The sequence below is a fragment of the Wyeomyia smithii genome, chromosome 3 (assembly GCF_029784165.1).
Source record: "Wyeomyia smithii strain HCP4-BCI-WySm-NY-G18 chromosome 3, ASM2978416v1, whole genome shotgun sequence".
Lineage (NCBI taxonomy): Eukaryota > Metazoa > Arthropoda > Insecta > Diptera > Culicidae > Wyeomyia > Wyeomyia smithii.
Window position 1 is genome coordinate 8,485,445 of NC_073696.1, and position 25,451 is coordinate 8,510,895.

At 40.1% G+C, this 25,451-nt stretch overlaps 1 protein-coding gene across 2 annotated transcripts in view; it reads left to right on the top strand.

The window, feature by feature from the left end:
* The first annotated feature begins 5,952 nt into the window (after positions 1-5,952).
* LOC129726643 (TGF-beta receptor type-1) overlaps positions 5,953-25,451 on the top strand; it is a 96,214-nt gene continuing 76,715 nt past the window's right edge. Inside the window, exon 1 of one of the 2 annotated variants that reach the window (XM_055683591.1) lies at positions 5,953-7,086. In XM_055683591.1, the coding sequence (XP_055539566.1) occupies positions 6,918-7,086 (169 nt within the window). In that variant the 5' untranslated portion in view covers positions 5,953-6,917. The remainder of the gene's footprint in view (positions 7,087-25,451) is intronic. The other variant, XM_055683592.1, reaches the window with a different exon arrangement.

Genomic DNA, 25,451 nt, shown 5'->3' on the forward strand with positions numbered 1-25,451 from the left:
AACGGTTGTTTGAATGGTTGAAAGATCTTTAGTTTTTTTTTTCTATCAAAGTTGACTGTGAATTGTTACTGTATTTCTGCTTAAAAATGCATAAATACGGTCCTGTCTTAACTTGACTTTGATAAATTTTAGATCACCTTTTTGTCCGATTTTTATGCATGTTTAAACTATTGGAGCGAACTGTTTGAACGATGCACTGTAAAATCAATGTAGGATAGAACAGTAAAAAATGAATGCGAAAGCGTGGGTTAGGATTTGCAGCAGAGTTTTGTTCGAAGTTCTGTTCTGTGCAATTGGAATGATCAGGTTTTTTTCTGGTGTGTTTTTTGTGTGTGTATATTAGGGTGGGGAATCGTTATATGGAAAAAACGAAACTAGATAGCAGAAGGCCAGAACCAAGTTTTTTTTTGTCCTTTTTGGGGCCCCTAACAATCCTAAATAAATCGGGAGTTGATTGGTTTTGTCTCCGCTTGGCGCATTGCATTTCAAATTTATATGAAGTTTGTATGGAAAAACCAACTTTTTTGCATTTTCCATTCTAAAAAGTTCAAAATGGCTCAAACCAAAGGTTTCATGACTTCAAATGGTAGGTTTTTTGATGCCTAACAACTTGGCCGAGGACACTAAAGAGCTAGGGTGTCCCAAAAAAATACTAGAGCTGTTCAAAGTTGAGTATGTCGAAATTTATGTTGCAAATCATTTTTTCTGCCATCACTGTCAGTGTACCGGCGTTAGTCAGGTTTCCATCAGTAGTAACCTCTGAAACACGTTGCAGATTCTACCTACGCCTAGAATATTGACCTGAATTTGTTTGTTTGATCCAGCTGAGTGTATAAACTCGTTACGACAGGTTATTTCTGATGGGAATGCTACTGGCGCCTGTACATTGGTAATGTTGGCAGAAAACAAGATTTTCTGCATTTAAATCGACATACTCAACTTTGGACAGCTATGGCTCTTCTTATGGACACCCTAGCTCTTTAGTGACTTCGGCAAAGTTGTTAGGCATCTAAAATACTATACTTTAACATAAAGTAGTGCATTATTAGAGTATTATTGAACTCTCTAGAAAGGTAAATGCAAAAAAGCAGGTTTTCCCATTTAAATTTTCATACAAATTTGAAATGCAATGCGCCAAGCGGAGACAAAACCAATCGACTTCCGGTAAGTTTAGGGTTGTTTGGGGCCCCAAAAGGAACCAAAAAAACTTGGTTCTGGAAAATCGATCATTTTTCCCCACCCTAGTGTATATAATATTGCATTTTTTACGTTGAGATCAAGAACGAAAAAACGCGAACCTCTTGTTGGAATCTAAATATTAAGGGAAACTGCCTGAGAAATCGCTGTTAAGATAGTTATATAACAACCCCTCTTTTTCATGGTAAAATTGGGAAAAACAAGGTTTTTTTTTGTTCTGAACAATAATATTTGAAGAAACATTCATGTATTTATTATAAAAACATAGTTAAATTATAGATTAACTATGTTCATTTACATCAATTTTTAAGGTTTTTAGGGTAATTTGGTTCGGGTGAGCATTAGAGTTAACCTGCCAATTAAATCAATGCAAACCGAACGAAGTTGAAAAATATTCCACGCAAGCCGCGCGATCAACCTAGTAGCCATATGCTCGAGATATAGGGTCTACAAATTTGAACAAACGAAAAAGGAATTAGGTATCTTTTTTTCACTACTTCTGAATAACTGTGCGCATCAAATTAGAAAGAACTTGTGCACCCAGTGGCTTGGTTACAGCGAGAATTACTCATTATGGTAAAATTTTATTATATGGATATCAGACATTTTTTGTATTGTGCCGTGTCAAATAAATGTTGTATTAAAAAAAAAATAGACAATATGCAAGTGTACAAATACTTTTTGCCATTTGACAATGATATTTCAGATTATACAGAAACGGATTTGAGATTCGTGATGAAGTAAATCTATTAATAAAATAAAATAAATAAATATTTATAAAGACTATTATTGCAATTTAGAGAACTAAGTTGGTTTTGATCGCGAATTTTCCCTAATTGTACTTCTTAAAATGCATGTACCTGTTTCTCTACACATCAAAATCTTATCGCAATTATGGTGGCACCCACGACCGAATTTAACATTTTCTGTGTTATGTACATTTTCTTTTGTAGTTTTTTTCGAAATCAACAAACAGCGAAGAAATTTCAGCTGAAATCTGTAGTTCAACTTTTACCTTCGCCTCCAATCTTTGACAACAAACAATAAGTTCGAATTCATGTCAAAAAAGCGTTATGCCTTGTTCAGACTACGCCGCATATCACCTGATATCGCCAGATGATATCGGATATAACCTCGGGTGTTCACACAACAGTAAGCTGATATGATTTGACATTTGCTTTGGCAATTGCGAGGAGGAGAAAACGAAAACAGGTCAAAGCAAAAACAAGACAACAAGAACAATGCAATTAGAGTAAAGATGTCAGCTAGTTGGCTCGCATCAACGCGAATTCTCATATGCAATTGTCAAAATGTGCGGGATGACAAGAGCAAAAATATTTCCTTCCTCGTTTTTCGCATGCAACGCGAATTTCGAAATTTGTAGGGTTGCGTCAAATGTCTTTGTTGTTGCCAACTGCTACAAATCTGATTTTTATTGGTTTTCGAACATGATATCCGCCGAGGTGATATCCGATGAAAGATCGATTGTATGGGATAGCAGGTGGTATGGATGGTGATAGCACCTCGATAGCACGAATCGCTTGATATCAGATGATATGGTGTAGTGTGAATAGGGTATTAGAAAAAGGAAAATACAGGATATTCTTTCCTGAATTAATTTTTATTGAAGCATTGTTTTCTGAGAACCTTAACAACATACTATTAGCTGGAAGCACACCCTTTGTGCTGTATGACGTGCTCGGAACGTTTTTCAAGAAATCGCACGGGATGAGGGATGAGCGAGCCATTCATATTAGGCGGCTCACGAAAATGAACCACGATTTTTTGAACGCCCCAAAATTAATTGTCTGCACGAGGACAAAGCTTATCGAAACATCACGATTTTGTATGTACGAATATACAGTCCGATTACAATCTTTGTCAATTGACTTGTTAGGCTAAATACGATTTTTTGATTTTTACATATCAGCTAGAAGAGTGTAATTTTCTGAGCAATACATAATTTCATAAAAATATTGTTGTCCTTCAATAAAGGATAAAAATTGCTCAGAATCTTTTTAATGACATTTGATACATAGGGTCATTCAATAATTTTGAAACCGAAGGACATCGATAAACAATTTTTAAAAATCACCTTTTGCTCAGAAAACGCAGCTTTCAGATGTTATAAAAACTGGTACAAACCACTTATTCATTGCACAAATGTAGCGCTATGCATTTCATACATGCGTATTGCAAAGTTAGAGCAAAAGTTTTGCGCAATCAGGAGACACATTGGTTAATTAGGACTTAAACTTTAACTAGCAAGGTTATTACAAATTCCTAATAAGAATATCGCAATCATTGCCAAGTGACAGAAAAATGGGTCTGACTGTTACCAGGAAACCAATGTCAAGTACCTTACCGTATACCTAGGACAGGATTTAAACCCTTTTAAATTGTCCAAATTTCAACAAAGGAATATATCCGGACTACTTCGTGATTAGGGCGAAACTAGACAGGAAAACAAGCTAACGAAGTAGTCCGGATATCTTACAAAAATTTAAGTCAAAGGAAGGTTATAGAAGAAATATAGTAGTTTTATAAAAATTTCGGTTTCGGTTTAGACATGAGTCATAAAAAGTGAACTTGACAAAAGATCAAAATAATGGTCGCAGTGGTCCGAATTTTACAAAAAATCCTCACCGCAGGAAATACAGTACCAATTTTCACTGTTCGGAAGTTTTAGTCTGTTTCTTTTTTTTTTGATTTATTAAATTATTTATTGGATTATTGAATTAAATCCATCCGACTAGAGGTCTTAATGAATAGGCAAATATATATGGGCTGGAAAAAGCCACCTTGAAAGACACTGGAAGGCGACTATCAATGCGGCATAAAAGCCCAGCACCTTTTGATTTTTTTTTAAATTTTGAGGTTAGGTAAAAGCACTTGACGCTTTTGAGCGTATAAATCTTAGCTTTCACCCAATTAATAGCGCTCGAATTACACACACGTTATTTTAATGATTTTCGAGAAAATCATCTTCCAAAATTTGGGCAGAATTCTAGCACGGATTTTCACCTTAAGAGGAAAAAATATAACATAAATAAAATCGAAACAAACAATAGTGACTTTACTAGAAATTAAAAATATCGTTGAGTCGAATATAAACCAGGGCCATTTGACGAACAAATTCGTGCTGGCCATATTTCGTGCGGTGTGCGTTCGTCTGCAGTAATCGCTGATGACGTTGTGGACGAAGAGAGCATTGCAGCTGGATCATTGTCAAGATAGCGGGGCAATCAAAGAACCTAGTGAGGTTTTTTCGAACTGCCTTGGCCATACGACGCTCGTCAAGGGGTTTTATCTCAACCAGCAGGCAAAGGCTTTCGTATGGCGGCAAATGTCAGGGTTCTTCCATGGCAATCTGCGACAAATCCTTCCGATAAAGATAGTCAGCCTATACACCAGAGAGACGCCGAGACACTCACCGTTAAGGCAGCTGTCAACATCAAAACGGGCGATCTATATAATTTTGCATTGCCGTTATCCGTTTTGATGTTGACAGTTGCCTTAACGGTGAGTGTCTTGTCATTTCTCTAATATATAGGTTCACTAGATAAAGAGCTCTTGAAAGCGCCCGATTCGCTGTATCCAAAAATCGTAGTACGGATCCCAAACAACGCAGGCAGTTTCTAAAGCTGAGCGTACCAGACAACGGTTATACAATGTACACAGGACAACTTTTCACAGGAATAGAGCGAAACTACCCCTGCTATTTACGAGTTTTCACGGTAAAGTACGAATGTTAGCAGTTTCAAAGCTAATAAAGGTTACCTTTACTTTTTATTCTTAACATCATTGTTGAAATATAATTCAACATTGTAGAAATTGTTCAATGAATTGTGTAGAATTGTTCAATATCCATACAAATTGTAGTACAATTTACATATTTTTAATGTAATTTGGACTTGTAACAGAATCACTGATTCCGAAAAAAGTGAATGTTTTTCACAATCACTTGGCATAATTTACATAAAAATTCCGATTGTACTTCGTACTTCAAACGATGATAGAAAAACTGCGTCTATTTTCGCCAGCATTTTTCGCAAAAAGAAATCAGTTTTTACCTTGAAAAATGTCCTTCAATCTCGTATTGCTCATCAACTACAAGGGCAATTGACATAAACTAAATTGCACATTAAAAATCAATCTGTTCTCTGATCGTATTAAACAGTTTCGTCGTTCGAAATGTCAAGTGTACCTAGTTGTTCAATTGTAATCAAAGTTTAGAGGTCAGGTGCCATACGCATCATTCGCGTGGAATGGGTTAAACAATTAGAAGCAACTGATCATTACATAATAGCCATTCAAGAATACTGACTTACCAACTAGACTTCTGAGCTCGCCACCGAGAAGGAAGATTTGTCATAGTGTCCACCCTTTTAGAAAACTCCCCATTAGTCAAAACGAACAAAGACCCCCCGAGGAGTGGGGTGATTTTTGCAACGCGACTATCCGCGCAACTGTCACGCACGGCGCAAAACCGCACATACACTGCCATCCTAGCATGTACACGAACACCAGCGCAACAACGCAACTCAGCAGCCCCTCCCCCGCTCCCCTTCCGCGAACCGTTTGTTCATTCATGATTGCGTGTTGTTGTTGGCTTTGATAGACTTGGAGCACTTTCTTCCACAGCAGCAGCGCCCAGGCGACGTAAGTTTTGTTGGTAGTATTTATTTCGCGTACACTCGCGACCCGTTCCGGTGTGTGCGTTCCGCTTCAGCTTCTTCTGACACTGGTGGTACTCTGTGTGCGCTGCTGCTGCTGATGACAGCGAAATTCTTTACCTTCACTCGTTCCCGATTTTGCACATAAAATGGCCATCCGTGGATATAAGCTCGAATCTCTGGTTTACGCTGGATGTGATCGGTTAAATTGTGCATAAAAAGACAATAAAGTGTGTTGTGGATTAGGATGTTATCGAATTGGTTGGGTTGGGATTGAGATTCAGTGGAAAAAGCTTGTTTTCAACCCCGTGTGTGGCGGCTACCGCAAGAGGAAAATCTTTATTTTTCCGGAGGAGGCAGCAAATTGCGTGTGAACGAAACGGGTAGAAAATCGAATGCAGTTGTCGGAGTTTGTATTTTCGATGCGGCCAGCAACCGGGAACGGTTCCGGTTAATCCACATTTATTGTGTTGACTAATTACTGTTGTGAATAATGGTTTCAGGGTGTGCTTGCTTTTAGGGCACCATTCGCTTGCAGCCGTGAGTTTACGCAGTGCCCAAACTGTCAAATTGTATTTCGTGGGTATACATTTTGTTGCAGCAAATATGACGGAGGATGGTTCAATAATTTTGAGGTGAAAACTGGTTTGTTCCTGTTACACGAAGTAGAACATTTTGCCGTAAGGTAAAGCCAAGCAAAAGAGTAGCGATAGTGTTTGTTTTGATCACTGCCATTGTGTTAGTTTGTGGAAATTAGCGTTTGCCCTCATCGAAATTGAGGAGTGATTTATGATAGAAAAGAATCGAAAAACCACCATTTCGCAGCAAAGAGCAGATAAATCATGCAGTGTTTGGTTGGCCACCGCAAATCGGAGTGTGTGTGATTGTGTGAAAAATTGCGCAAGTGTTTTCATGGTCGTGTAGAAATACGAAACCAAAGACGCGTCGTCGTTCAGGAAGAAGAGAAAGGATCTTTCAGTAGCAAATTTTTCACCCCCGGATGACGTATTTCAGCTGGCCAACAACAGCCAACAAGGTATCATCATGGCAGAAGTAAGGCAAGGTACGCCGCAACATATCAGCGCTCTGTCCGAGCGTTCGGAATGTCCGGAAGCGAAACAGAAACGCTGCAGAAATTTGACCGCTGGTACGCAGCTTCGGGCGGTTGCCATCGGGCTACTGGTGCTGGCAACAACAGCTGGACTCGGTGGAGGTAAGTTCCGAAACAATGGCCTTCTATAAATTGATGTCCGGGAAAGAACTGTTCATCTGCAGTTTGTGATATTATTTTTTTTTTTGGGAAATGTAAATTGTTAGCCATAATGCTTTGTTGTGCTTTTTATGAAAGTGAACAACAAGTGCGATACCAATGACAGTGGAAGCCACATAACAAAGGTCAACGAGCTCGATTGGGTAGATTTCTTATTTTTTTTTTATTTGCTGTTGGGATATTGACATTTAAAAGTTTGGTTATGAGTTAACCATGGATTTCACATTTTTAATTAAATATTTTATTACACAAGAAAGTTATGTTTTACATTTACCTATTGATGGAAAGATATGCTTAGTTGGTTTATGCATCAATAATATATTTATGCTTTCAATAGAATTATTTGAACAACGCATGCCGGCCTATAGAAACAATTAAGCCTAACAGCACTGAGTTGTTAGACTTTTGAGCAACAACATGATTGTTCACAGCGCCGGTACTTGGATTCGCATCCTGGTTAGACAAACGTACATTACAGCAACAATTTAATGTACAAGTTATGTTTGTATCTCTTAAACAACAAGCGAACCAATATGGTGCGTACGTTGCATTTCCACAAAGGCTTTGTTGCTACGCTGCATCCAACACACGCAACGGTAAAGTGACAGCTTAACCCTTTCAAGGCCGGTTTGGCACAGGCAATAATGGTTCGTCATCGCATCGAGAATAGAGGAATGTTGAACAGTATAGGGTTAACAGCCACCATGAAGAATGGAAATGGGAAAAAATGGTTAGACTCAAACAAATGTGAATGCTTAATAATGAGATTGAAAAGAATTGATCGTAGCTCATATCCAGACTCGTGTGCGTTGAAGAAAAAATGACATGGTAATTATACACTTGCCTCGTGCTTTAGCTATTGATCCGAAGTAACACGATAGTGAATAATCCTAACCAATATAAGATAAGCATAGCTTGGTTTGCGACCGGTATGCGAAGTTGAAGACTTCAAGAAGAGTTTTTTTTAAATTAATTACTCATATGATATGATTAACGAACAAAAAGTAAAACTTTGTAAAAGTTTAAGAGGTTTTGTGTGTTTAAGCTGATTTAATTTTTTTCCATGCTTCAAAAACCACACAACCGCAAACGGCACACGGGATGCTTGAATGGGTCGGTCTTGTGTTGGAACACGAAAAATCATAATACTGCCCTGGAAGCGAACTGAGAAAAAAAACATTTAAGGTGCTAGTAGCTAGCGAACCGAACAACATCAGATGGATTTATCGATTTTGTTTATTATGATTCATACATCGCCGGTTACGAGTTAATGGCGGTGGCGTATCGAAACCCGCACAACATTGTTTCAGGGGCATACAGTAAACGCGCCAACAAACGAACGGATGTGCGAGCTGACAGACGGACAACCAGTGCGGTCTCCGGCATATGGGCAGTTTTTTTTCTTGTTCGTTGTTTTGTTATTACTGTTTACTAACAAGTTTTACATTTAGTTGGTGAAGGCGTCCACTAATGTGTATACGTCGGAATAACGCGAACCTTACTGTCTGGTGTGGTTCTGCGGACTGCGTCTAATGTTTGACGAAGTGAGAAAAGAATGTTCAAGGCGTACGCATTGCAGAAGCCGCTATCAGTCATAACACGAACTTCATTTCTCCGCCATGTTGTTATCGATGTGTTGACAGTTTAACTGACAGCACCGGTACCTAGACCAAATAAATATGGTTTTCTAACCATTTACCATGTTTGTGCCAAGTATAATTCGATGATATTTGTATTAAGAACATTATGAATAAAAATGAATTATCAAATCCTATTCTTGATAGTTTAATTTTATTTGTATAGCCATTACTAACGACACAGTGTTTTAAAAGTATAGTTATTACTAACGATAGACTGTCGGGATGTCATGAATGATATAGCTTGTTAAAGTAGTGACGATAAAGAAAATATAATAATAGGTTATAAAATGCTGAAACTACTGACGACCCGCCGTAGGAGGCGGCGGCGTCTTACAAACTAACAAGTAATCTTCTCGAAATGGGAGCTCCGTAGCCGCAAGGGTACAGAGTCCGCTTTGGTAAGCGGGTGGTTGTGGGTTCGAATCTTAGTAGAATCAGGCCATTTGGTTGTCAAAGGACTTTTAGCATGGGTTTATTCTCAGGCTTCCGACCACGTACCCTTCCTTTAATCTGGACTCTACAGTACCCCTTTTGACTCTCCTCCTAACGAAAATAAGTCCGTATTATAATAAAACTGGTGAGTAACATAGGAAAGCTCTCTCCAGGGAATTGTAACCAGGCGATATCGTCAGGATGGACAGAGGCTTGGTATAGTAGAGCAGTAAGCTTGAAACGGAAAGGTAATTACACACAAGCACTGATACGAATGATAAGCGTATCACTTATTTCAATAGTGTTACTGCCAATAATAAGAAAGGCGGAGTACAGAAAAGACCTGGGCAATATCACAATAGTTCTAAGCTCTGGTCGCAGTGATGAGTCCACACAGAAAAAAAATCTTCTCAAAACTTGATCGGGAACCGCAAGAACGGCAGAATCGAAAAAAATACACATTTTTTATGTATGTGATTATCTGTTACTTTGAATTTTGAAAAGCGTGGATTTTACCTGTATACTCATAAACATGAAACTATTTTCCGAGTGCATTCTCGAAATTTTCTCTTTGCCGAATTTTGTAGGTTTATGTTTTCAAATCTGCAGCTTCGTCAATAAATCTCTTTTCTATGTTGATCAGTAACAATGAAATTACACTGCTCCACTGTAAATTAATTTCTCCAATTCCTACAACTTTTGCAGATTTGTTTTATCGCTGTGAGGTATTTTAAACAATGATGCAGTGTTTTGTTTACTCCTTAGGCTAATAACACGCTGAGGCGTCAAATGAAGCGAAGCAAAAAGCGTCAGAGCTTCTTCTTCGAACGTCTATATGAAACGCTCAAACCGGTCATACTGGAGCGGCAAAGACGCGTCGATAGAGGCGGCGAAGCAGAACGAGTAGTGTTTTGACGCGCGTATGTGTACGCAGTAATACCATATTCAGACTAAATCTTTTATCGCCAGGTGCTTTATATTTGCTTTGTTTTGGTTTGGTAATTGAAAAAAGCAAATAAAATACATTTTCGTTTAGAAAATGTTAAAATGTTTAGAAGAGGGTTGTGCAGTAAATCCATGTTCAGACTAAACCTGATATCGCCAGGTACTTAATATTTGCTTTATTTTGGTCTTAAATCTTAAAAAAAAGTAGGAAGCTTGACTCAACGCTTCTGTTTATTCCGCTTCTCAAACGCTCAACGCTTCGCTTCATTTGACGCCTCAGTATGTCAGTAGCCTTAGAGGCTGTAAACTTCCAGTACAATAACTCAGTTCATCTGAACTACTCAGATGATGTATGAAGTGGACACATGCAGGCTGAAATCGAAATTTACTCGCAATGCCCGGTTTCCCTTCATACCATCGAAGTAGCATAGTCAAGTACACCAGGCCAGCACCGGATCAGTCGGCGAAAAAAAGATGGATGGATGCTGCGCCGAAAGTGTTCAGCAATAAAAACCCGTTTCATTGTACAGCCCATTACCGTATTTTTACAACCGAAGAGACCCACAATAAGAGGTCAATGAAATGAATCTGGAATGAGTTTCTTTTCCGCTGCTGACTACTGAGACAACGGCTGAGTCGCAGAACCCGGATCTCGTAACGATAGTTGCGTTCTCCATCGTAGCGTTCAGTTGGTTGTATGGTTACTGTCAGTTACGGGTCCATTGAGTCTCACACTCCCCAAGCGGAGAAAGAATCCTTTTGACCTGTCTCCCGGTGGCCTCTGGCACTGAGTTCACCGTCGTTTGTGTACCGTATATTGCTGCGGATATGTGAAGATCCCCCTGTAGACAGACGGAAGAAACCCCTATCATTTAGAATATTACGATTATGACGACAACGACTACGACGACGACGGCAATGATGATGATGATGATGGTGGTGACGAGGACGACGATGCCAATGGGTTATACGATAATCCGTATACAAAGCGAACTTTTATTTCTCTCCCGGCGCAGATCGTTGGCTCTGATGTTTCGGCGGAAGGGAATCGTTTTCCACCAGCCGGGAAAGCAACAGAAAAATGCCATAAACAAAGAACAGAAAGTTTAATCTTTATATCATTATATCTTCACACTCCACAAGAGCTATTCTCACTCGACCAGCTATGCTTAAACACAGATCCCGTTTTGCATTCGGCAGTTTTTTGTTATTGTTGTTGTTGCGAGAACGAAAAAATCCCTCATCCCACGGTTAATGTCCGGGAAAAGGGGAAACTGATTTTTCTCTTTGTGTTGCTGGTTGTCTTCGATTAGAGTATCCGGAAATTTCGCTTGGAGAAACTGCTTCCAGCAGTCGGACATCACCAGAAAGCAATTCATGCAACGACGATGTTGACGTCGAGCAGAGGCTGAAAATGCAGCAGAGCACCCGTAAAAAAAGATTGAAACAAGAGCGAAGCAGCAGCAACGAGAAATAAAAATTAATATTTCAAAATCCAATAAATTCAACGGAGAGTTTTATTATGATGCATGCCGTCACGTTCTAATGCAAAATGATTTCCTTCTCCTGCATTCTGCTCGGTAGTTCCCTCGATCAGGGTTTTCACTCTGGACGTTCGGATACGTGACGGTTGGTGGCAGTTCAAGAAAAAGCAGCATCGGGAATCGTGTCAGGTTTTCGGTTTCTTTATTGTAGCAGAAATACGGCTGCGGCACCTGGAGTTGGACTTCTTACCGTTTGACTTGAATGATGTTTGTGCTTTTTATTACTCGTAACCCGTGACTAACGACTAACGAACTTTGCCGAAAGATATATTTCCTACGCACTAAATCTCCCTGAAGCCCATTCGAGTTTTGTGTTGATTTAATGTTTGCTGCACAATGGCTGTTCGTGTGTGGATTGGTGAAATCATTTAGAATGGCGTAATGCTTGTGGATGTGCTCTCATTTGAGAAGTCAGAAATAATTTTCTGTCTTTATTACGATTACCATTGGATTTGATATTGCAGTTTTACTTCTTCCCAAAATCAGTTTCACACAAAATACCTATTTTTCCAAATAGAAAATTTCGAAAGCGATTTGTAAAAATTCCCAATCTTTAGTGTCTCGACATGCATACTTGTGAGAAGATATTTTTTGGAAACACTTTCAGAGTTAAGATATCTTCGAAAAATTCCATTCGTTTAAAATTAGTCAGCACGGACTCAGAATAAAAAACTCCAACTGAATGCACTACTGTTGTTTGGAAAATTCCCTTTGAAATCGTTGGTGTCTAGAACAGATCCAGTATTTTTCATACAGTCGGCTCATTTTCCTAGCGCAGACATCAAGCTCAGCACGGACTCAGAATAAAAAACTCCAACTGAATGCACTACTGTTGTTTGGAAAATTCCCTTTGAAATCGTTGGTGTCTAGAACAGATCCAGTATTTTTCATACAGTCGGCTCATTTTCCTAACGCAGACATCAGGCTCTGTTTTTCGAGAGTCTGATTGATAGTGTTCAGAGCCTGGATTGTATCTTAGCGTGTCTGTATCTTTAGATGTCGGAGTCATTTTCCCTACCCTGAATTGATCCCAATTTATGAACAAGATTTCACAATACTTCCGCTTAACCCTGAAGCTAAGGATTGATTTTGGATCTCCGAAACCAAAGCCTGTCAAGTGAGATTTATTTTTACTGAAGAGAAAAATCACAGGAGGGTTGTGTGCAAATCCACGACCGCATGGTTGAAGTAGAATACCTTTACACAGCTCTACTTACGCTGTACATTAACCTACGGCTGGGCGAATCGGTTCGCGCCGCTTTTCGCGTTTAGCCCGGCAGAGGCCTTATGCGCACGGCCAACACAATAGAAAGGTGTTCTTCATATTGAAAATTAGACACGGCTTTACTGGAGTAAGCGTTGGCAAATGCATCACCCGCTAATACCGCCGCTATCGTGCGAAAGTCAGCCTGGTAGAGGCCTGAGACGTGGTGACCAACCACAGGGCAAGTGATTTGTTTAATTTGAAGGCAGCCACAGGCGCAACCCGCTGCTATCCTCTGTTACTGCTGAGTGCTGATATCTGCTGTCAACGTTGTGGACGGTCCATCCAGCTCACCTTCCGACTAATGAATGTAGCTAGTTTTCCCAGAAACACTCTTTTATAGTCGAAGGGTGCTACGAAATAGGCCACGCCTTTCTGTTCAGTTTTACCATTTTGTAATGTTCTTCAGGCGAATTATACCACAATTCGCATTTGATTTTTGTATCCAGCGAATAAACACCGATGGTGCTCTCACACACGCAACGATTTATCCCTAACCGTATTGCAGCTTGTAACATCAAGCGATTACGTTTGCTCGCTGTTGCGTATTGCATCATGTTGCAACTTGGCAGCTGGGTGACGACAAAATTCTGTTCATGCTGAATGATTGAATCGACTTCATATTAACTCTGCATAGTCGAACTAACTGCTTTTGTGAATGCGTTCTAACAGGGCAGTTTGTTATTCAAAATCGGTTATGCTGATCACAGCCTTTGCGCTGCCCCAACAGTGAGGGGTTAACTCAATAAAGTAAAAATTTTACAACTACAATAGAATTTGATTGCATCCCGCACAGAATGTCTGCTTGTGTTGATGCCAGAAAATTATTAAACTTCAATTATTTTTCTATTTGCCTTGAAAAAAAGCATTTTGCGGTTCAAAATCGGTTGCTAATTACAACCTTTGAGCTGCCCTAACATTGGGGGAATTAAGATACACGGACAACATGCACTGTGGAAGCTACTTCACATTCAGTAAATTAGACGGGTGCGACAGATTTAAATTGCTAGGATGCAACACAGAATGCTTGACAAAAATTATTAACTTTCAATGACTTGTTTATTTGCCTTGAAAAAGGCATTTTGATTTCCAAAATTGGATTTCCTGATGGCAATCTTCATGCTGCCCCAACACGGGGAAAATAATGGCTGTCTGGCGACAGACGTTGAGAAAAACCGCGCTGCTCCTGAGACGTGGTGACCAACCACAGGGCTAGTGCTGCTGCTAAGGAAGGACGACTGCTGCTGTCGCTGTCTAGAACTATTATGAGCGGCTCCGGCTGAAACAGGCTCTTATATAGGCCAAATAGCATGTTTTCAATTGTAAGGTATATGATCCTGTCAACCGTGCTTGGGAAGCAAGCATATAACGACCAATCGAAGGTCGAATTTTTCGTTTTGACAAGGCTTGACTATTTTCAATAGTGCAATAGTGTGAATAATAAAATTACAATTATCTTATTTTGGGAAGAATCTTAGAAGATTTTCCAATCTATTGCTGCAAGAACGAAGGAAATCCATCGAATACTAACCGATTTATTAGCATTTGAAATTGGACATATTTTTCACTTTTTTCGGTTTTAGATTTTCATTTCACATCCCTATGTAGCCGAACTTCCTGAGAGAAGTATTCTACTTCAAAAGCATGGTGTGGTTCAAAATCGGTTGCTAATTACAACCTTTGAGCTGCCCTAACATTGGGGGAAATAAGATACACGGACAACATGCACTGTGGAAGCTATTTCACATTCAGTAAATTAAACGGGTGCGACAAATTTAAATTGCTAGGATGCAACACAGAATGCTTGCTTGCGTTGACAAAAATTATTAACTTTCAATGACTTGTTTATTTGCCTTCAAAAAGGCATTTTGATTTCCGAAACTTGATTTCCTGATGGCAATCATTATGCTGCCCCAACACGGGGGGAATAATGGCTGTCTGGCGACACACGCTGAGAAAAACCGCGCTGCTCCTGAGACGTGGTGACCAACCACAGGGCTAGTGCTGCTGCTGAGGAAGGACGACTGCTGTTGTCGCTGTCTGATGCTACGCTATGCCACAGTTGTGGCCGCTATACGCTGGCCTATCCACAGCCATGCCACAGTTGTGGCCGCTTCCGCTATCGATGGTACCCACTGCTGCTAAGGGAGGACTACTGTCGTCGCTGTTCAGAACTGTTATGAGCGGCTTGGACTAAAACAGGCTCTTATATAGGGATGAAAATAGGAATGAATTATTTCACGTACGTGGTGGAATGATATAGCGATCATTTGATAAGCTCCACCTCTTTTTTCAGTTTCTAAAGTTTTTCCTCAGTTTCGTAGCACGGATGCACAAAAATGATTTCTTGTCGAGCCGGACCGATAGCACTCTCATTGAAGCAACAAAATAACATGTTTTGTGTCGTGTTGTGCAGCTTGGTTGAAGAAAATGTTCCCGTCCCCATGTCGCATGTAAGCAGATTATTGCGTTCAGTAGACAGTAGATAGTGTATCCAGCGAATAAACACCGATGGTGCTCTCACACACGCAACGGTTTTAACCCGTATCTTATTGCGGTTTGTAACATCAAGCGATTTCGTTTGCTCGCTGTTGCGTGTTGCATCATGTTGCAACTTGGCAGCTGGGAGACGACGAAATTCTGTTTACGCTGATTGATTGAATCGACTTCATATAAGCTCTGCATAGTCGGACTAACTGCTTTTGTGAATGCGTACTAACAGGGCAATTTATTATTCAATGTCGGTTATGCTGATCGCAGCCTTTGCGCTGCCCCTACAGTGGGGGGTTTACTAAATAAAGTGAAAGTAAAAATTAGACAACTACAACAGAATTTGATTGCATCCCGCACAGAATGTCTGCTTGTGTTGATGCCAGAAAATTATTAACCTTCAATTATTTTTTATTTGCCTTGAAAAAAGCATGGTGTGGTTCAAAATCGGTTGCTAATTACAACCTTTGAGCTGCCCTAACATTGGGGGAAATAAGATACACGGACAACATGCACTGTGGAAGCTATTTCACATTCAGTAAATTAAACGGGTGCGACAAATTTAAATTGCTAGGATGCAACACAGAATGCTTGCTTGCGTTGACAAAAATTATTAACTTTCAATGACTTGTTTATTTGCCTTCAAAAAGGCATTTTGATTTCCGAAACTGGATTTCCTGATGGCAATCATTATGCTGCCCCAACACGGGGGGAATAATGGCTGTCTGGCGACACACGCTGAGAAAAACCGCGCTGCTCCTGAGACGTGGTGACCAGCCACAGGGCTAGTGCTGCTGCTGAGGAAGGACGACTGCTGTTGTCGCTGTCTGATGCTACGCTATGCCACAGTTGTGGCCGCTATACGCTGGCCTATCCACAGCCAAGCCACAGTTGTGGCCGCTTCCGCTATCGATGGTACCCACTGCTGCTAAGGGAGGACTGCTGTCGTCGCTGTTCAGAACTATTATGAGTGGCTCCGGCTGAAACAGGCTCTTATATAGGCCAAATAGCATGTTTTCAATTGCAAGGTATATGATTCTGTCGACCGTGCTTGGGAAGCAAGCATATAACGACCAATCAGGGGTCGAAATTTTCGTTTTGACAAGGCTTGACTATTTTCAATAGTACAATAGTGTGAATAATAAAATTACAATTATCTTATTTTGGGAAGAATCTTAGAAGATTTTCCAATCTATTGCTGCAAGAACGAAGGAAATCCATCGAATACTAATCGGTTTATTAGCATTTGAAATTGGACATATTTTTCACTTTTTTCGGTTTTAGATTTTCATTTCACATCCCTATGTAGCCGAACTTCCTGAGAGAAGTATTCTACTTCAAAAAAACTGTCGAAATTTCTTGGATTCGGATTCAGAATGGGAACCAGTCAAGTGAGTGTCAGTCCAAATGAGATTCCTTTCCACTGAGGGAAGTGAAGTCTATCGTATTGTCCCTTTCAAATGAGCGAGCGGGTAAAATTCAACAGCGATCAGTGAAATGTCAGGGTGAAGGTCGAGATGTTATAGGAATCTTGAAATGTTGAAGCGAAATCTGAAGATGAATGGAACCTTTTTTCCCTAAAAGCTAAAAAACAAGATTTCAGTTTAATTGTCTATTAGGACAAATCTAACCACATCCTACAGCGTCACTTAGAAATAATTAGTTTTGAACGCAAAAAACATAGATTTCAAGCCTAAATTGATGTCCTGAAAGTAAAGCATGTCCGAAGAGTATGCGATAACCGTTCATTTTAATGCCGGGAAAGATCGACTACGAATTGGTTCTAAATCTGTGTCCTATGTTATGCTGCAGATTTCTTTGGCCTTTTTTGCTTCCGAAAATGATTTTTTGTTCATCGCTGAATTTATAACATCTTATTTTTTGGAAACTTTTTTTGAAAATTTTTCAACGAGCTTTAAAACCTTCCGTTTCATTTCATTTCTCAATTGATAATTTGATAATTTTTTGAAAAAAAAAATAAAATAAATTAAAAGCTAAAGAAATAATATGGAGCAAAAAGAATAATGTATTGTTTTTTTTAGTACGAAAAACTTAAAAAACAAATCAATAGCCCACAGACGGGTTTTTGAAAGTTAAAGCTACAGTATTTGCAGTATTTGCCCAGGTACAGAGTGCAGTCAATTATAAGAAATAATATTGCGGAACAGAGGAAAATTTAAACCCGTTTAAACTTTTATTCAAAGGATAACCAAACAACCAACCAACCGACAAAAGTTTCTGAAATTAATTGGACTGGTATTAATTTGAATTAAAAATTTATTCCCCTATCAATTGCTCAACATTTAAAACAAAGATTATTGATGCGCTTATCAAAAAACAAATTCTTAGACCAGCAGTTTTATACAGGCTGACAACGTGCCATTAAAATATAACAGATGCATATTTCTTCTTTGATTTTTTTTATTAACATGGTAGAGTAGCAAAGTTACAGTAGGATTAACGTTTGCAATAAAAAGGGATTTTTTTCAGACGGTGATGAAAAAAAAACTAAGACAGATAATTAAGTTTAGAAAATATTTCATGGGAGGTAAAAATTCTTCGCCCTTGCGTGCGGTCTTTTGATAGTTAACCGGCGCATTCGTCATGGTTGACGAAAATATGCGTGTAGGAATGTTTTTGAGTTCTTTTTTCGTTTTATTTACCAATTCATTTTCAGTTTTTGCAACAAAATTGTTGGAGTAGATCTTACGCTTCAGGTTGGCCAGAAATTCTCGATGGGAGGCCGCGGGGGGATGTAGGGCGAGCTCGCCGGTTTGGGTACTTGGGATTTATATTCAACCGCTCGATCTTCTCCAACGATCTTTTCAAGTAGGGGGCCGACGCCAGAACCGGCCAGAACTCCGCGTCTTCGTTCTTTATGTATTTCTTGATGAATGACGCAACTCCTGGCAGGCACTTCTATAAATTACTCTGTTCACGGCATGTCCGGAGTGAAAGAGCAGCGGCTTCGACATGCCCTTCTGGCTGATTGTCAGCCACAGCAGCACCTTCTTGGGGAAATTGGTGTGTAAAATGAACTTCACCTCGGAGCTCACTTCTTTTGTTGAGGAAGTAAAACACGAAAGGCCCTGCCAGTTGTTGCTATCCAGAGTAAGATAGGTTTCATCATTCATCACCACCGTCCACCATAATACGCCTGGAAAATCGACTTGACCATCTTATTCAGCAGCTGCCGCTGCGTCATGGACTGCAGCTTCGAGACCAGTGAACGGTATTGCCGCTTCCTGACAGGTATGTCCATGTTCGCCAGGTAATTTTGCACTGTTTGGTCGGTTGCACCGACTAACTGTTTGACCGGTTGCGGACAAGCGGGCAACGGTATAGCCTTTTTTCCTGGGTCATCTTCTTTAGCATCCTTTGAAGCTACTTGTCGCTCAGGATCGTTGACTGTCCGGATCCGGGCTTTCTTTTGATGCTCTAATTATTGTCCAATGTTGTGTGTAGCTTCACTGTTTTCGTCATCATGGTTAGAGTTCGACCGATAAAGCTCGACCGCAAACGCTTTTCAAAATTATCACAAGCCGCACACCTGTACTACCAAATTTAAATCAAAAACTCCTTGGAGAATCCAGAGTCATATGTTCCACTTCACCAAGATTTTTTAGCATGTATCCCCAAATGCTGAAGTGGGAGAGGATGGGACCGTTCAAAGGTACTCATAAAACACGATAAATTTACCCTGTACCACTTCTAAACAACCAATGCCTTATGCGCTGGCGCTGAATACTTCTTTTACAAATAATTTCTTGGCATTAGGCAGTAAATGGTCTTTGACGACGTGTTTTAAATAACTGGTAGGTACTCTTTGTTATTATTATTATCAATATTTGTTTATTAGTGAGTGATTTTAACCATTTGGTCATTTATCACTCTGGTACTTTTTGTTGATTTTCACGTCTCTGTCGATGAATAGCAGTGGGAGCCTTTTTCTGTTGGATATTGCTCCCCAAACCATCACAGCTGAAGCATTCTGGAATCGCTCTATAGACATGATCATTCTGATTGTTCGAAACAGCCTCCAATGTAAACAATTTTTCATCCGAAAAAAAAAACAAGTTGTGAACAGCGTGCGTCATCAATGGCAATCGAGATCTGGCAAGCCTGTCGGGAAATTTTTTGAGATGTTCTGTGAATCTTTTGTTTCTTAAAAGCTCCGTATCTAAAGTCGTTTTTGAATATTTCATGCATAGTGTTATGACCCATGTTCAGCTAATTGACAGATTTTTAAGCACTTGGATGCTTCTAGAAATGGATGGTCTTCAGGCGCGCCGCTCACATAAGTGTGCGATGTTTGACGAGAGAGATACTCATCGTTCGTCTTTATAATGAACTAACTTTGCGCGTAACATTCTTCGTTTCCTACACTTACCACGGTGATACAGTCCTTCCTTTCCGTCGCAGTCGTGGAGATGCAGAGGTAAACTCGGTCTCCGACAACAATGGCTGTTACATTTTCTTCCTTACAACATCCTCCCTTATCCTAACGATCGTAAGGACGTATTGGTGCCGTTATCGATCTTTACAAAGCGATAGCTACTGAATTGTTGTACACTGAAGATGGCAAACTAATCACAAGTAGCCATATACGTGGTTTCTTGTGCAACTTCACTAGCTCAGATCGATCACGGGACAGTGACTACGAAATGTGCGGTCGTTCAAGCTCAAGCTCATAGTGTTATGACCCAAGTTCTTTCCATGAGCCCTTTTTCTTATTGACCGAGCTGGATTTCAAGTGAAACGTTCACTAACTGCTTTAAACACTGCTGGGGTCCGCACGCTCCGTTGTTACCCGGTTTCTGCTTGGGGACACCCGTGCCAGTTTCCTTGAACTGTTTGATGGTCATGTTCACGAATGATCCGCTCAAATTCAGATGTGACAGCTTCCGTCTGATCGTATGTTGCTCATTCCAGCAAGATACAAAATCTTAATTTTTTTTCTATCTAAATTCATTGTAATTTTCCTCTAAAATAAGTGAAACACTGCTTCTATTACTTGCAAGTGAACTTTAAACATACCTCGCATTAAAAACAAAGACAGATGAATTTGAATGCAATAGTGACTTATATCAAAACAACATATCAAAAAGACTGGGAATTCTGCCTGAATTCGAGTGACCATTTTAGCAACGCAGTCTTTTGAACAAAAGTGGAATAATTTTGCTAGACGGTGTATAAATGGTAAACAAGAATAAACTTTCATTCTATGGCACTCATGCTGGAAAAAAATTAATAGAGATTTATATTACAAAAAAGCTCATAGATTTAGCTGTTAGCTGTTTTAAATCCTAAATCGGTTTAGGAAAAACACCAACAAAAATATTGTATGATTGAAATTCCAGAGTTCCTTTTATTAGAAATACACAAATTTCCAGACCCCAATGATGAAAAGGTACAATAATTTGAATTAGCAAGTTGCAATCTGAAGTGATCAAATTTATGTACCTACCAAAATGCTGATTCAAGCGAAATACGGAAATCTTTTTAAACGTTTGTATCACTGCTACAAACATCACATTCAAACTCAACAAATTCGGACATGTCAACAGCTAACGAGAGAATAAGCATAAGTTTTAAAGCCAGATGCCAGAGATAATCCAAACGTGGTTTTACCCAGATGGGCTCCAAAAACACCGTCTACAATACACTAGCAGGAATACCTAATTCATGACACTTCCGACAGCAGTTGCAGTAACGATTAACTCGCTGGCGGATCTATTTTTTCTCGACCTACTCTTCTGCAGTTTTTTTGCTGACTCTATCATTACTTTTATCTGGATTTTTAGATACCACCAGATATAGCCCGAAACCAGACTTTTCATTTCCGCTCATGATTAGTGGATAAGTGGAAGCGCGTTCGTGGATCTGCTCGTGTTGGAGGTGCTCAGCAAAATGACGAATGATTGCAATATTTTACCGCGCAATATACAGGGAAGATCATCGTTTTGGGTTGACTGACTGACTGGCGTGTTGATGACGAGAAATGACGACAGATGCGCCGTGCGGCGGGGTCAATTCCCTTTTCGCCGGGTTTTCCGCACGCGATGTTTACTATATTGAGTACCCATACAGATACTGTACAAGGCCGGAAAGAAAGATGCGCGACGTAAGAGCTTTTACGTCGTGTCTCTCTCTCTCCACCTTGTCAGTGGGGAAAATGTTAACGAGGATTCCGTTTGCGTCTGCGTATGTGCGATTGTGCGGCTTTCGTTGGTACGCGTTCTACTAGAAGATGATGTACGCATCCGAAATGAAAGCATGAAAGAAACAATGCGATGAATGTAATTAAATTGAGTTTGGTAAGCCGGCTGGTTTTTTCTTCACCTGGAAATGGGAGCTTTTCACGTTCCATTCTTTAAAGTTTCACCTTATGTTTATTCTAATTAGTGCTACATTTTATCTGAATCAAGTGAGTTCCTCCTTGAACAATAATGTGTATACTTTGTAAAAGAATTTTTTATCGCCATTTCAAGCCAGCCTCATCTCAGTCTCAGAAACTGCCTGTATTCTACCGAACATGAAAGGGCACAATCACGGCCATTTCTTCCCACTCTCGCCTTGCGGGAGCCAATATTAATCGTGACTCTTGTCTCCAATGGCGTTGTAAAACTTTGGCAATTACTGTAACCACTAATCTGTACCTTTACTCTTTCTTCCTGTGTACGGAAGGCAGGTGGAAAGGTAAAGGGCGGCAAAGTGTCTTCCTATCGTAAAACTTGTAGAACTTTGTTCTTTTTCCCATCGCCTCATATCGGTGGAGCAACAGTCAGTCGGATTGCCCATCTCGGAGGCGGAAAAACTTTACTCTAACAGTTTCTCGTTTTGTGCAGTGTCCCCAGTTGCAACCATAGGTTGCGATGCCGAAGGCATAAAGGGACCAAAAAACACGCTTCTTTACGGTCTTCTTTGGTATCCTTTTTATTATTTTTTAACACCCATTTTCTCAAAGTGGGCATAGGTTTTCTTTCAAGCGGGCGCCCGGTCTGTAGTCAAACATTTGATAAGTTCATTTAGTTTGGAAGACAAAATGTGACAAATACCAACTGAATCCCCCGTAACAATAATTAATTCACAATTATTCATCAACAACAAGCAGGCACATCCACCTACAGCGAGCGACACAATTTTCCGAATGTCACTTTAAAAATTCAAATCTCATCCATGAAATCACAAACGGGAAAGATTTCAGCACCGTTTTCCCCGGGTGAACATTCTCTAAAAAGGGCTAACTCTGTAACGACTTGAAGTACACTGGCGTATCTTTCCCTTCTTCTCTCTCTCTGTCTCCCCAATGGCACACAGCGAAAGCACCGAGTGTAAGCTCCATCCCGGAGAAACGAGAGCTAGTAAAAGCAATAGCAATCGATACCGGTTTTCCTTTTCACCTTTGGTTGGATGGCTGGTTGGCTGGGTGGTTCGCAGTGCCGAAACCACCCTCAAGTCAACTGTAAACACACTTGAACTTGACGGCGTTACGCCGCCGGCCGTCACAGCGAGGGCTGTGGGGGACGAAACAAGTTTTTTAAGGAAGATAAAAAGGAGGAAATTATTGCCGCATCAACTTCCTTCCAGCTCGTTTCAAAGGAGAATTTTTCAAAACCTTACCACCTCGAGGGGTTGGAAACGTTGTAGCCGGCTCGGTCGGTACACGGAGAAAAAGTTAAGGCTTTGAGCGGTAATCGGCGGTGAAGATTCAGAAGAAAGGTAAGGTAACGAGTAAAGAAAACGCTTTGGAATTGTCCAATTAATTGTCTTCGTTTTACGCGTTGGAAGCTGCATATCGATAGAAACGAATGAACAGAACTGTCGGTTTGTTCTGAATCTGAAGGAAAATCACGATAAAGCTTGAATTTTTCATCTTATTTATCTTTTGGCATGCTCACTTTGCATTCCGGTGGCGTAGCGTGGTGCTTTCGTGTCACTGCCTGCCGGAGCCGTGACAGTCCCGCCGACAAGGACACGTCATCCGTCAGCTTCGATCAACTTTCCAGCTGGCATGGCAAGAACGACGACATACCGGAGATGGATCTTCCCATTTTCGCCAAATTCTAACTTTATTTACATCTCGTCCCGTCTCTGCGTCGAAGCCGGTCTGCCAAGTTCATTAAAGGATAACAAGCATCTCACTCGGTACGAGCGGAGAAACACCGGGAACCGATTGAAACGGTGGCTGGCGTACCTTTCCGATACAGATTTTGCGATGGGATTCTTCAAACTGATTGGGGTTGATGTAGAGGAAGTTTATAGACGATATGAAATAAAGCTTTCGAAGGGGGTCGGTACTGGTTGTTGGTAAAAAGGAAAAATCATCATTCAATGTAGTTTCAATTTACGATGCATTGGAAATACATTTTCGAAATCAGTTTTTTTAAACAGTTTGATGAGACTGTTAAGTAAATGTGATAAAATGAAATTTCGAAAACGATAATTTGGAAACTATACCTAAAGTTCATGAGAAGGAAAAATTGAGGGTCATAATAGTGGGATTATCTCTTCGATTTCAATATATTGAACAAATATAGGGTAATCGCTCCATTATTCATCTCAACAGTTGGGGGCACCTATATTCATCTTATTTTTCATATTTGTCCAATTTACCGTCAAATTTCTACAAATTTTTGAAAGTAAATCTATTCACTTCTCGATTTTTTCAAGTGGCTGAAAGTTTTACGTTGAAAATATGGTAAAATTTGACGATAAATTGATCAAAAAGGCGTGATGAGATGAATATAGGTACTGAAATGGATATAGGAGCGGTTACCCTGCTTAACGATAAACGAAAACATAATAAATATTCTAGTCTTTAACTTAACATGTTTTAAACAATGGTTAGTAAAATCGCTTTAATTTTTCTTAAATCCGCCGGCAAGTTATTTACCATTTATCTAGACCGCAGCACTAACATTCGACGGGCTACCAAGCTCTCTACCAGCCACCATGCACTTCGTTTGTTTTGGCAGAAATAATAACAAGTCCTATTTATGCAGTTTCCACTGAGAGGTTCAAAGGCCTCTTCAACTGTTCTTAATATCAAAGATGCCGATATCGTCCACAATCCAGTCCATCCAGAAGCACGTGAGACTTCGTTACTTCTCTGCAAGTCAGCACTTCGTATAGCACCTTCCAATTTAAGGAGTTATATACCTTTTTGGACGGAAAAAATGAGGGAAGTTTGAATTTATTTTTAAGTGCAGAGCACCATTTTTATTGCATCAAAGTGGTATTTAAAAAATACGTTTGATTTTGAGATATACCAATTATTACTGGAGTAATGGCCGTTTCCCCGAAATGCTTTTTTTGCAGAGGCTTGCGGTGATCCTGATAGAGACTCAGCGGATCAACTAAAGTTATACTTACTTTACTTTTACTTTTTTGGCTAACGGACCGTTCACTGGTCTAGGGCCTAACGAATTAGAGATGTTCCGTATTCCTAAATTCGTTGTTCGTGGTTGATGAAAGGTTTCGGTATGCTACCTTACCAGGGTCGCGATACCTACATCCTGCTGATGGGGCTGCCATCTTAGGTGTAGCTGGCGGGATACAGCATTCCATAATTCAGCCGCCCGCTCCGGGTCAGACGCTGTTGAACTAAAGTCATAAAACCCCTTAATGTTGAACAGTGAGTTTGACAGTCCGTCTTTCTGCTTCAAACCATTTAACGTCACGCGAGCGTACGATATCTTACTGGTTATCCTGACGTTTGATGAAGAACCTACAAGGGTTGCCCGTATTGGTCTAATCAGTTTCGTTGGAAAACCATGTTCGAGTATAATCGACCATAACTCATTTCTCTCAACTGAATCTTACGTTACCCTGAAATCTTTGATTCTATACCAATTACGGGGCGGAAGATTTCTTCCTACTCGACTTGTGCATATGCATCCCCGATGATAATCTTGATATCGTGTCCTGGGTACTCACTGTAGGCCCTTACAGGGGGATCATAGAACTCCTCCTTCTCGTCATCAGGTTTAT